The 13,067-nt window shown below is 35.7% G+C and overlaps 1 protein-coding gene across 2 annotated transcripts in view; it reads right to left on the bottom strand.

Annotated features, from left to right (window-relative positions):
- Nucleotides 1–1,677: 1,677 nt before the first annotated feature.
- The window catches only part of LOC120515665 (regulator of G-protein signaling 22), a 120,236-nt gene continuing 108,846 nt past the window's right edge, over nt 1,678–13,067 (bottom strand). The window contains exons 25-29 of one of the 2 annotated variants that reach the window (XM_039736877.1): nt 8,758–8,916; nt 8,594–8,677; nt 8,146–8,277; nt 7,602–7,710; nt 1,678–2,952 (exon numbers count right to left, since the gene is read on the bottom strand). In XM_039736877.1, the coding sequence (XP_039592811.1) occupies nt 2,855–2,952; nt 7,602–7,710; nt 8,146–8,277; nt 8,594–8,677; nt 8,758–8,916 (582 nt within the window). In that variant the 3' untranslated portion in view covers nt 1,678–2,854. The remainder of the gene's footprint in view (nt 2,953–7,601; nt 7,711–8,145; nt 8,278–8,593; nt 8,678–8,757; nt 8,917–13,067) is intronic. The other variant, XM_039736878.1, reaches the window with a different exon arrangement.

Raw genomic sequence — 13,067 nt, 5'->3', positions numbered from 1 at the left:
TCCCTCAATTTGTGTAATTTATGCACACGTTTTATTTAAAACAATCCCACAAGTTAGTTAATGCGTATGCCTGGGCTCAGGTGGTTTATTGGTTAGCGACATCATAATAAGTCTACTTTTTGATTTGGGAATGAGTTATGACCACTTTAAAACTTAATGACAGCACTGGTCTTCCCTTATGAGACATCATTCTGAGCAAGGAGCAGCCCAAATACTGCAATGCATTTTCAGGGCTAATGGGCTCTAATGATGAGACTCTAACAACATCAAAGAAGTTATTCATTTTATTGCAGATCAGTTGCAAGTTGTTAAAAGACTGCATGGCTATCCCTGGATGTACGCAAAGTGGTACAACATCCCCTCCACCGGGCCACTCTAGGATACCCACTGCCTATGTCAAACAGAAAATAGTGAGGAGGGACGATACATAGTACACTCATAGCAAAGTAATATACTATAAAAAACAGACTAAAACACCACCGTTACACAAAAAAATAAAACCAATTCATATATTTGTGACATGCAAAATTGTCAATATGTTTATATCCAATAAATTACATCTTTCATTTAACTGTGCTTTATTATACCTTTAAAAACTGTCTGTATGTGCTGTATCATGACAGCTGTCCATTTACGCTCGAGTTTTGGTACTCTAATTTCAGAGTGCAAGTACTCTCATTAAGCTAGGGTGAGTCTCTATGTGCTTTAATCACTTTTGTTTCAAGAGGAGCTACTGCATCCACAAACCTCGTCCAAACTCACATTATAATTAAATGTCAGCTGATTTAGATGGTTTTCCATCATTATGTTCAAGTTTTTTCAAAATATCTACAAATGTCACCTTGTCCTTATTTTAATCTGCAATTTAGTTTGTAAGGGCAAAACCAAATCCAATGTAATAAAGTAAGGATCAGATAATAACATAACATTTAATAGGCTGCGCCACTGATACAGAGGCAGACCTTTGAAGAGCTGATATTAGAAGTAGGGCTATCCACCAAGGAAGTCATTCTGAAGTCGAGCTAATAGTAGCTAGTGTAATGTAGTGTACTGTAAGTACATTGGCTAATAAATATTCAAAAAATTTCTAAATTCTGGAATGTAAATGGGAGGAGGCAGGAAGAGACCTGGCATTAGCATCTTTCTCAGGTTGATTGTTTTTTTTGCAATTTTCCCTGATAATGGGAACAAGGGTTAATTGTGTTATTTATTAAGAAAAGAAATGAAGACATGGTTGTTAAGCTAGCATGAAATAAATAAAGAAACAATGTGTTAAACTAAATTAGTTAAATTAAACTCCAAATCTGAGTACATTTGTATACAGTTTACCCCGAAAATCTGAAATATAAAAAATAAATACATGCAACTAAGGAAAGCATGTATTAAATAGTGTTTAGTGTATAAAGGTGAACTATCTGCATTTGTCAGGTATTATATACTGTTCCTTCTGTAATTGCAAATAAGGCAAACATAAGACCTACTGATGACTCTTTTTTATCTACTTAGATTGAAGGATTAAGCATTTGTGATGGAAAAAACAAATCCCTTAACCATTATAAGAAAGACAGCCAACTACTCACAAAACAATTTGTTTCATCCTTAGATGGAACGGACATCACCTTCATAGGTCTACATTTTAAGAAGAATCATGAATAAAGGGAACAATTATGGACAGACTTCATTAATTTACTTTATTTTACTCAAAAATCAATGTTGCTGAACATTTTAAATTAGCTGTAGGAAATGTTATACACATCAACAGAGGTACTCTGATATAACTCAGAATGCTTGTACTTGCCTCTCAGAGGGCCTGGTGAACTCTGAGCTCTCACAGAATTTTTTCAGATTATTGCCCTTTGCAAGACATTTAAAAGTAACAAAAATGCAACATTTGTTTTCCATAATTAACATTAGAAGTATAGTTAGACCAGTTGATGCTTAACGGAATGAAAATATACCAGCAAACAAGAAGATGCAGTCAGAAAGTACCGTTGTACTCTCACAAGCCAAGGTAAGGTGTTATCACCCTGCCTCCAGTCTCTATCAGGCTGAAAAGGATTAAGCATTCAGTTACTGAAAAGAAAAAGGGAGTGCAACGGTGAGTTGGGTTTGAATGTTTTTCAAAATCCACTCACAAGACAGAGAAAGAAAGAGAGAGAGAGAGACACACAAAGAGAGAAAGAACTTTGATTATTTTAGCTTGGCCTATTAAGGGAGAAAGTATTTAATACACACCCAAAAAACTAACACTTAGCACCAGATATTCATGGTACATCTATATATGCCAAAATGATCAGTCTTTGAATAGCAATTAAATAGAAAAATCATATTAGTGTAGGAAAGAGTACCAGGAAAATTATTCAAGAGAACAAAAAAGAAAGAAATGATAAGGCAGGTTTAGCAGAAGATAGTTGCATGAGTGAAATTTACTGTCTCGATTTTAAAAGTAAGTAATTAAAGCTTAAGTAAATTAGTCACAAGATATGCCCCTGCCAGTAAGAGGAGGTGGATCTGTATTTAAAGTACTTCATACTTTAAATCCACATACCCACATTTGCAAACTCATTTCCAGCATTTGGGTAACTTTAGTTTTAATACAAATGCTCCTAGACAACTGAATGACTCCTGCACAAAAGGCTACTGAGTTCATTCAACTATACCAAGTTTATGGTATATCAGTCTACTCTGTAATCAGTCTCTATTGGGAATAGCAATTCAAATGCACAATAATTCCTAGTAAAGCAAATATTAAAAAAAAGGAATGTGACATTCTTTGTGGGCTTTTTTCAGTAAATACTAATAAGGACATCCAGCCCTAAAAATATATTTGACTGGACTGTCCAGAAAACATCCTTCAGGATACTAGGGACATGCCATGAGGTTTAATTGACACAGTTGATTGTTTTGTCCTTCTGGTGCCTTCAGACTTAGAGCTGTGGACTGATGATGTCTCTGAAATCAATAAAGGAAGACTGAATTAGTTTAGTTTGTTGCTGGAGAGACAGAGACAGAGACAGAGAGAGAGACAGACAGACAAAGATGAAGGCCATCATCTGGCAGTATTCTTCAGGTATTTGAAAATCACTTAAGCCATACAAACCAAATGTAGTATGAACACCTTAGATCCTCAGGATGCAAAAGTCTGATATTTTTTTTTTTTTTTTTTTTATGTACAGCAGCTGGAGACAGAGGCACCCTAATGGAATGCAGCGCGTCACGAACACGGGAACAGCATTTGCATCAGCAGATCAGAAGACACCTACTGTACTCTGGCCAGCCAGATTAGTCCGTTTTACTGCAGAGGCAAGGAAACAGTGCTAACAATCAATCATGCAGTCTAAAGGTATACAAGGTCACAGAACATAAAACTATAAAGAAGAATGAATCAAAGATGTGCTCCAGTTACAGCATCACAACTACTCCTCTAGTTATACAGTCTTACGAACATCACAAGTAATTAAAAAAAAGGGCACAATCATTTTGATGATAAAAATTAAACTACAAGTTATTAAAGGTATTAAACTGCAGGATATTAGTAAATAAGGAATTACAGTAGGAAAGCTTTATTTAAAATCAGAAATGGGTGTTTTATAAGGCATATTGCAGGGAATGCTTTAAGCTTTCATTTTCATTTTAAAACTCCTAAACAAACTGCATTAAGTTCATCTTTGAATGTCTGGATTTATCTGTTTGTGGTCCATGCTATATACCTCAATGCGCTGGCTGTCACAGAATTGCACATGCATGGACCTGGATGGCTTATAGAAAAAGTACATGTTTCTACGGTATCTTACAGAATAGTCTGAAAAGAACCATTAGCAAGATATCTTCAAAAAAACACGACTTGGCACTACTGTAGTCAGGGCTCATTGCCTCCTAAGATTGTCAGAAGACACACTGATGTTCATGAAAGACTGCTTGCATTTGCTTTTCGAAAAAACCAGTGGGAGTCTCCCAAGCTCTTCTCACCTCTTGGTAGTGTAAGTCATTCAAACCAATATCTTTTGCCCCAAAATCAAAGCATCATTTTTTTTTCATTCTTGTTATTTTAATTTCAAAAAGACACAATAAAACAGTCCTTTGCTATTGCTGTATGGTGTCACAAACAACCAAAACTAAATAAGATATTAAACAAAAAAGTCCAACACAAAAATAATCAAAATAATGCAAAAAATATCCAGCTGCTCTTTAGTGTACAGCAGCAGCAGTAAAAATAATTATTTCCCAATACTGAATCACTGAACTTAAGACAAAGTCTCCATTGTTTCAGAATTACTATAAAGCTGCTTGTGGATCGTGTTATGCCTAACCCTACTAACCAGTGATAAATTACAATTATTGAAGTCAATGTTTGTTTGCACCAAGAAAAACTTCACTTTTCAGGGATGACATTTTTATAGCGCAGTCTTACTGTCATTTTTTTCAGAAATGTATGCTATGTGCTTCATCACAAAGACTATGCTTACAATAACACAGCTAACTGACATGCTTTTAACAGAGCATCTCTATTGTTTTTATTTCCTTAAAAGAACAGAGGAGAAACAAATAATATTGCTTAAGAATGTACTGCAAAGCCATTACTGGTCTCTTGTGTACATTTGCCTTTTGATGAAACTGGAGATGGAAAGTACTTTAGTCAAAATAAATATTCTCAGACATATACATGCAAGTACACAGATTACACTTTTATATACCGGTAATTAAAATACTGTAGTTTGTTTTTGCCTCAACTTCCCTTTTAAATATTATTGGTAATAATTGCATTATTGTTACATCTACCAAGTACAGAGAAGCTCCAATTTGCATGCCTGAACAACATACATCACCACTATCCAGCACCATTACACACAACTGATTTTATTCATTTAGAGGTAAGCACATTGGTGTTTCATTCATCTTCAGTTGTACAGTACTACCAGTTCCTGAAACCATTCAGGGGAAAAATTTCAGAGAAAAACTTCATTATACTTAACTCCCCTAACTGGGGTTTTTATATGCATTAACATCACAGGAAAATCAGGAATGGACTGCCAAAAATAAGAGTAGCACCTACTTTCAAAACTAAGTAAAATGCTATCAGTTTTTCTAGATAAAGTTTTATAGGTTTTATATAGCACTTTGAGATACTTTTTGTATGAAAATGTGCTATATAAATGAATGTTATTGTTGTTGTAGATTGTTTTCAACCACTAGTATCTCATTCAAGGAAGGTTCCTGCAGTGGACTCATTACTACCAGGCTTTGTTCAAGTAGTTCACAGTCTCCACTAGATGAAACCTGGTACAAACTGACAAAAATCAGAAGAGTCAATAGAATTCATTGTAAACTATATCAGTACCCTTGCTAACGTCTATAACACAGTCACACACCAGAAAGAAAGTCAATTAACATACAAAACACTTTTTTAATTTAATTTTATTTTTTTAAAGTTGCTAGCCTTGCACTCACCAAGCTATCATAGACCTTTAAGCAGAAGTCTTCTGCTCAATTGACAGGGTTATAGAATGTGGTAAAAAAAAAAAAACACCATAATTTGGCTGCTTTCATTTGGTTGAATGCTTAGGAGTTGTACTGTCCTATGAATGGTATTTTTTTTTTTCAATCAAGTGTTTCCAGCATTGATATTGATTCTAGATGGAATGTAATTTTGATAATTTATTAGTGTGTATAACAACAAAGTTCCTGACTGAAAAATTGTTAGAAATGATATTTTTTTTTTTATCGTGTTTATTAAAATTTCATATGGATGCTCTAAAATCTCTTTTTTGTCCAGCGCCTCCAGACTCACTGGTATAAGAAAATACCCACATATGATAAACCATTCAACTCCTCTGATTTCTAGTTATTTAAGACGTCAAAGGAGCCCCACCACCCCCAATTTTTGTCCCTATAGACCTGATAAACCCTCAATTTTAGGTAATTTCTGGACCATATACAGTATTGTGCATGAAATTACAACCCTGTGATAAAGATAAAACAAACAATAGGTGTATTCAGCAAAAATGACCAGAAGGACTTGAAGTTGTGCATGTCACATCAACCAACCGCAGGGGATATAAGTGGTTGAAGTTACTCCTTTTCACCAAATCTCAAAAAAGTAGGGACTGGCATTATAGGCATGTGGAGTTTTGTTTTATGATTTTTTTGAGGTGGCTGATCACGAATATGGTAATATTTTTGATATCTGATCTTTTACCAGTGGTCCTAGCCCTCTAAGAGCCACTCCCAGAAGCTTAAAAATTATAAATTTCAAACATAAGCACATGGGGTATCTCAGACTGTATTGAATCCAGAGATTAGTAATATGTTGAGTTTTGATCTTTTCCTGGGGATCTAGCCTTCAAAGGACCTCTATCAGAGGTTGCAAAATGACTAACTTGTATTACAACTGAGAAAATTTAAACTGTAAACATTTAAACTGAAGCACATATTTTAATATTACAAATATCTAACATAGCTATTCTGTTTATAATGTACTTCTACCTCATTAAGTAAATCATTACATTTCCTTTTAACGCACCAAATAGGGGAACTATTTATTTATGACACTATCTTCTACAGAATGGTGTAATTCAAATTTTTTGATTTTTCTATGCCATGCACACTAGCTGCAATATTTTGTTTTCTCAGCTCTAATATGAACTGAAGCAATATGTATTTTTCTGCCAAACACCTTCTCCTCCCACCCCAACTATTATTTCTCTACTCACCATTAGTTTACATTTTATGTAACTGCAACATGTACAGTAAGCTGTATAAGTAGATAAATAAAGCACATATTAAATTACAATAAGAATCTTTAAGTACCAAGGTTTCTACTTCAACTACACAACTCTGTAGTTTGTTCCATATTCCCACAACTCTCTGTGAAGAACTGCTTCCTAGCTTAATCTTAAATACACCTTCCTATAATTTCCACTTATGCGGAGTATGTGATTTGCTATCTTAACCAACAGAACTCTGTTGGAACACATTTCTTGATGCATTTGAGAATCCTGATGACCTGTCCCCACAAAGCCCTCTCTGCTCAAGAGTAAAAAGGTTTAATTCCACAAGCCTGTCAGAACAGGACATGTTCTTTAGTTTCTCTCTTCTGCACAGTTTCTGTTGCTGCATCCCTTTTATATCATAGTGACCAGAAATACACCCATTACTCCATATGTAGCATAATAAATACATTATACAGTCAAAGCATAATGTCCTTTGGGGTGTGTGTATATATATATATATATATATATATATATATATATATATATATATATATATATATATATATATATATATATATATATATATATATATATACTGTATAGAGTGTCTATATAAACCAGTAGATCCTATTCAGAAATTGTAAATGTAGGACAATATCCCTGAATCTTGTCAAAAATGTTGATTTATCACTAAATATTCATTCTGAAACTTTGAAATGGTATAATACTCATTTTCCATATGCCATATATTTAGTTGTACATTTTTTTCAGGCTAGTAATCTTGGACTTTGGTATAGTTGTTTCATTGTAATGTAGTGCAAACACTTGCATTAGTGCAGTAACCACTATATACGACATTATAAAATGTTAATGTTGTAAGAAACAGATTACCTGGATTTGAAGACAGAGTAGATGATGCTCTCTCTTGCTCGCTATGCATCTGTAATAATAACCTCTCCTGTTCTAAAGCCTCCATGTATTTTGAGTATGACCAAGACATCTGAGTGACAACAAAGTTTTGAATGTCATTATTAGCCTTTCTTTAACATTTATATATATCACACACACACACACACACAGTATACACACATACTATACATATGCAAAGAAAAAAAAAAGTATATTGTGTCTAGTAATGTCTATAGCAACGTTTTAGTGATGAACTTGTTGAGTTACTGTAAAATTTTATTCATTTAATTAAACTGAGTTAACATTCAGTTTAACAATTTGTTTCATTAGATTAATTATTCAGTAAACAACCACTTCTTTGCTAGTGTAAACTGTAAAGCCCCTTAACCGAAACAGCAGAAACCAAAGCTGAAATTTTAAATAATCTTGAGGAGTACATGGCTCTTAAAGTATATTTTATTAATGGATGTCTTTATGAATGCTACTGATATGCCAGAATCATCATATACAATTTGAAGTTTCTTACTTGTAAATTATAAGCATCATGTCCAAAATCTTTTAATGCATGTCCTCCCAAAAGGCTGCCATTATGTATACTTTCACGATCACCGAATAAATCATCAGCAATGATTGCCTTTTTCCTGCTTTCTTTTACTTCCTAGATAGCACAGAAAAATAGAAGTGCTTAGATAAATGAATTAAAAAAAATACTATCATCTATTTTGGAACAACTGTAAATTTTAGAACATAACAGCTGCACAATGTTTAGCCTTTGAAGTCTCACAGCTTCGGGGACCTAGAGTCAATTCCCCACAGTCATTGTCTTTGTGAAGTTTGCACGTTCATTTGTATTCTGGTGGGTTTTATCCGGGCACTCCGGTGTCCTCCCACATTCCAAAGCAGCACATGTTGTATTTATCAGCAATTCTAAATTGACAAAGTATGAATGAAAGTGGGTTAGTGCATGAGTGTACCCTGCGATGGACTGCCTTCCCATCCCGGGCTGGTTCCTGCCCTGCACCAAATACTGCCGGGATAGGCTGTGGCTCCCCTTGACCCTGTAATGGAAAAAGTAGGGTCAGAAAATGGATGAAAATTTTACCTTTAAACAAAAAGGTCCTTAAATTTTTTAGCTTACCTTAGCTCGCTTTTCCTCTTCTTTCATCTTTCTCTTCAATTTCTCTAAATGCTTCTCTTTTTTCTTTTCAAGAGTCGGCAACACCTTTTGTTCTTCAACATTGCTTTTAAAGTTACAAAAGTCACCCCAGAGTTTGAATAGTACGCCAAAAACAGTTGTCTGAAAGAATATATAGAGAACAAGACTTTAAAACACTAGAAATTTTACTTCAAATTACTGGAGCTAGTTTTTCTTCAATAGGAAAAATGTATAGCAGAAAATACCCTAGATTTGAAAATACCCTACCTTTGCTGAAATATTAAATTATAAGTTGCATCGACAATGCAAGCGCTAAGCAGAAATAACCAAAAACTGAACTCACTTAATGGAAGTGACCTTTTCTTTTTTAAAATACAAGTCTTAACAATAATCTAAAGAAATCAAGGATCAGAGACCTCAATTCTCATTTCTTCCTTGACATTCGCACATAACTCATTATCACTTCTATGAAAATGAAGAATGCACATATACATTTGTTTCCTAACTTAAACAGTCTTACTTAATATAAAGTAAGCATACTTGTCCAAAGTCACATAACAATTCACCATGTGGTGATTCTCATCTAGATCTTATTTAGAAAGCTGCTAAAAGAGACCTCCTCAGCAGCTGAACTCGATGCAACTCAGTTCGACTCTTAACATAAGCCCTGCACCGTGCCATTTGCTCACTGGGCCAGTTGACTTTAGCCCCTGCTCCTACTCAAAGCGACAATGATGATGGAATCTGGCTGTTTCAGCAACGCAGGTGGAAGTTTAAGATTAGATCGCTTCCGTTGGTTTAGGCAAGCATCACCATCCACAACAGCTTTGACCCACGCCGCTCCCCCATCACACCGTACTGGCAGACGTTGGTGATGTACTTGTTAATGAGAAACCAAATGTATGCCACCTCAGTACTTCATACCCTAAACATAAATCTTTGTTTGTTGTTATCCCAGTGCATAAATACGAGATATTATGAAAAGAGTGCTGACAGTCATCGAAAAGCACAAGGATGTTGGGATCATCATACTCAATGCAGGCATAAACGACCTTTGATAGTGACAGTCAGAGATTCAAAAGAAAGACTTTGCAGCCCTAATTCAAGCCAAGAAGAACAGGTCCCTGGCTGCTCGAATCATCATTTCGGGCCCTTAACCTTTGGCTAGAAGGTCTGTGAATTCTACAGTCGACTGCTTGCTTTAACTGGATGAGAGGCCTCTGCAAGTGACAAAACATCCGTTTTGTGGAAAACTGGGATCTTTTCTGGGTTAGACCGCACTTCTACAGATGAGGTGGTCTGTATCCAAACAGATCTGATGCCCGGTTCCTCTAAGACAAAATCATGAAGGTAACCTGCCTTTCTCCACTACATAATTTTAGTCCTAATATATTCTATGATTCCATGTTAGGATGTGATTAATTCTGTAGCGAGTTTAACTTTAGATGTTCACTTTATTAGCACTATAATAACAAACCATAGTCTAACTAAAAAAAGTATGAAAAGCATATACATTTGAATACCTTAATTACCATTTCACCTATAGATGTGCACTGTACTAGAACTATAACAGATTATAGATAAAAAATCTGCACAAAACAGTGTAAACACAAATAACTACCATTTCAAGCTGCTTCTCAACTATTGATTGTCTTCTAAACCCCGCTCACTCAATAGAATGCCTCCTTAAAACTACTTGTGAGGATTATGTTTTTTAAATACAATATTGTACATCTTCCTAAAGTTAATCCTATCAAACGCCAGCTACACCCTTTTAACCAAGTTGTGTTTCTAAACTGCACTAGATCTACCTGAACTACACTAGCTGAAACCCTCCACCTGCCTCCTTGACCCAGTACCAACAGGCTTTTTTAAAGAAGTCTCCGAAGTGCTAATTGATAATGTACTTACTTCCCTGACTGTCTAAAGACTGCAGTTGTTAAACCCCTGCTCCTGTCTTTCACAACTTTAGACCAATTTCTAACCTGCCTTTCTTAAGTAAAATTCGAGAAATGGCAGTTTTTATTCTTGACTAGTCTCAGTCAGGTTTTAGAACAAACCATAGTACAGAAATTGTACTGTACTGTTCTTGTACTGCTCAACGTAGTAAATGGTTTCATGCTTAAACACTAGAATTTCCAGGGCCTACGAAAAAACTTGTAGATCCGTCCCACCTTAAATCGCTTCTTAAATCTGTTCGCACCTCTCCGCCAGCGTCTTTTGTCTTCTAAACGTGCCAATAATGACAAGCTGCAAGCAGCCGGCTATTCCATCCCCCCACCGACTTGATTGATTATCTGGGAGTGAAGTGGAGTTTTAGAGTGGAAATAATAGATCGTTATTTGGAACACACGCATTTCATGTATGTTCCGTTTCTACAGTAATCTGTGTAAACACATTTTTAAAACTTAAAAATTTTTAAAAAAACATTTAAAAAATTTTTTAAAAGCCGCGTTAGCATGCCACATTGACACATATTTACTACAACTGCCTCGGTGGCGTAATGGTAACAACTCCTGACTGGTAATCAAAAGGTCATGAGTTCAATCCCGCACAACTCCATTTTGAGAAGTGAACTACTCTTATTCTTACTATTTTAGAATAAAAACATACATTTGATTTCAGTCTGTAACATCTGGTGTAATTTATGATACTTGTAAAGGTTAGCTTTGTTTTTTCTTTTTTAGCCACTTTTCATTCTCTCAGTCGCGTTCAGGATACTTCCCAATCCCCCCAATCTGACACTGCTTTTTTTCTGCAGTTATATATTTATTTTTGAATAAAAGCTCACTTGTTCAAATATTTGTACCATTTGTGAAAGTGTTTCTTTGATATTTGGACTTCAGGCTTCACGTATAGTTTATGCCTACATTTTGTCATTTACTACTAGAATATGAAAAACGATTCTGTTTTAAAAATGTGTTTACACAGATTACTGTAGAAACGGAACACACATGAAACGCATGTGTTCCAAATAACGATCTATTATTTCCACTCTAAAACTCCACTTCACTCCCAGATAATCAATCAAGGCATGAGCTGGAAGAAGTTCATGCACGTTCTAAGTCAGTAGAGAGATGGAATAGCCGGCTGCTTGCAACTTGTCTTTATCGGCACATTCAGAAGACAAAAGACGCTGGCAGAGAGGTGCGAAAGGATTTAAGAAACGATTTAAGGTGGGATGGATCTACAAGTTTTTTCGTAGGCTCTGGTAATTCTAGTTTTAATGTGGACAGAGGCCGCATATCTGTTCATACTCTCTTAAACTTCAATGCAGCATCTAATACCATAAACCACGCTATTCTTATAAATCGCCTTAGACTATGGGTGGGCCTCTCTGGCAGTGTTGCCAACTCGTCAGTAAGGAAAGTAGCTATTGGCTGTCGTAGAAGTCGCTAGATGACGTCATCACGTAATTTGCATAATGCATGCTGCACATGCAAGTTATTTGCAAATTCAGAAACCGAAAGTAAGAGACAATTCTGTCATATGGCTTTCATAAAGTTACGTGACACTTATTTGAAGCTTGAAATAAATGGCAGTTTGTTTTGTGTGAAACTATTGTAATGCTTTGCCTTTTGTGTATGTTTCTGAGTTGACATGTGTTTTTTTATATCGCAAAGTTTGGCATAAAAATCAGTCTTGCAATACAGGCAGTATGCCTGTGTATTATCTCCAATAAAAGGCTTCAACCATCCTTTGAATTCAGGATTTGATTCCCACTCCTTTCTGAATTTCTGAGAGTATAGTTTTGACTGAGACATGATGAACTAGCGAGCTATATGTTTATGCTAAAGTCACAGAGAAGCACACACACAGTGGATGAGGTAAGTAATGAGGCTGTTTGAGTCAAATGCAGCGATTTATTCTTGTGCAGCAATTTATTTTAGACAAAGAACATTTTTTAATATGCATCGGAACAGGATATTTTTAATTTACATCCCGCTTATAAGCCAGGGCGGGATCACTTAACGGCGGATTCGCGCATGGGCAATTCATTTGCAGTCGAGACTCGTAGGAGTGAGCATCTCCTGCTGTAACTGCAGCTGGGGGGGGACTCCTGCGAGAGGACGGGCCTGTCTGTGAGTGCTTTGGGACGGGAGAGGGGCCGGCAGCGGCTGTGGCAAGTTGAGAAGAGTCAGTACAGACACATCAGAGTCTCCAAAAGTCTCCAGTAACACAAGAAAAAGTCGCCAGATTTGTCGCTAGTCGCTTTTTAAAAAAATTGTCGCTAGAGGGATTTGAAAAGTCGCTAAATATAGCGACAAAGTCGCTAAGTTGGCAACACTGCT

The sequence above is a fragment of the Polypterus senegalus genome, chromosome 15 (genome assembly GCF_016835505.1).
Source record: "Polypterus senegalus isolate Bchr_013 chromosome 15, ASM1683550v1, whole genome shotgun sequence".
Classification (NCBI taxonomy): domain Eukaryota; kingdom Metazoa; phylum Chordata; class Cladistia; order Polypteriformes; family Polypteridae; genus Polypterus; species Polypterus senegalus.
This window is presented reverse-complemented; position numbering and strand designations above follow the sequence as displayed.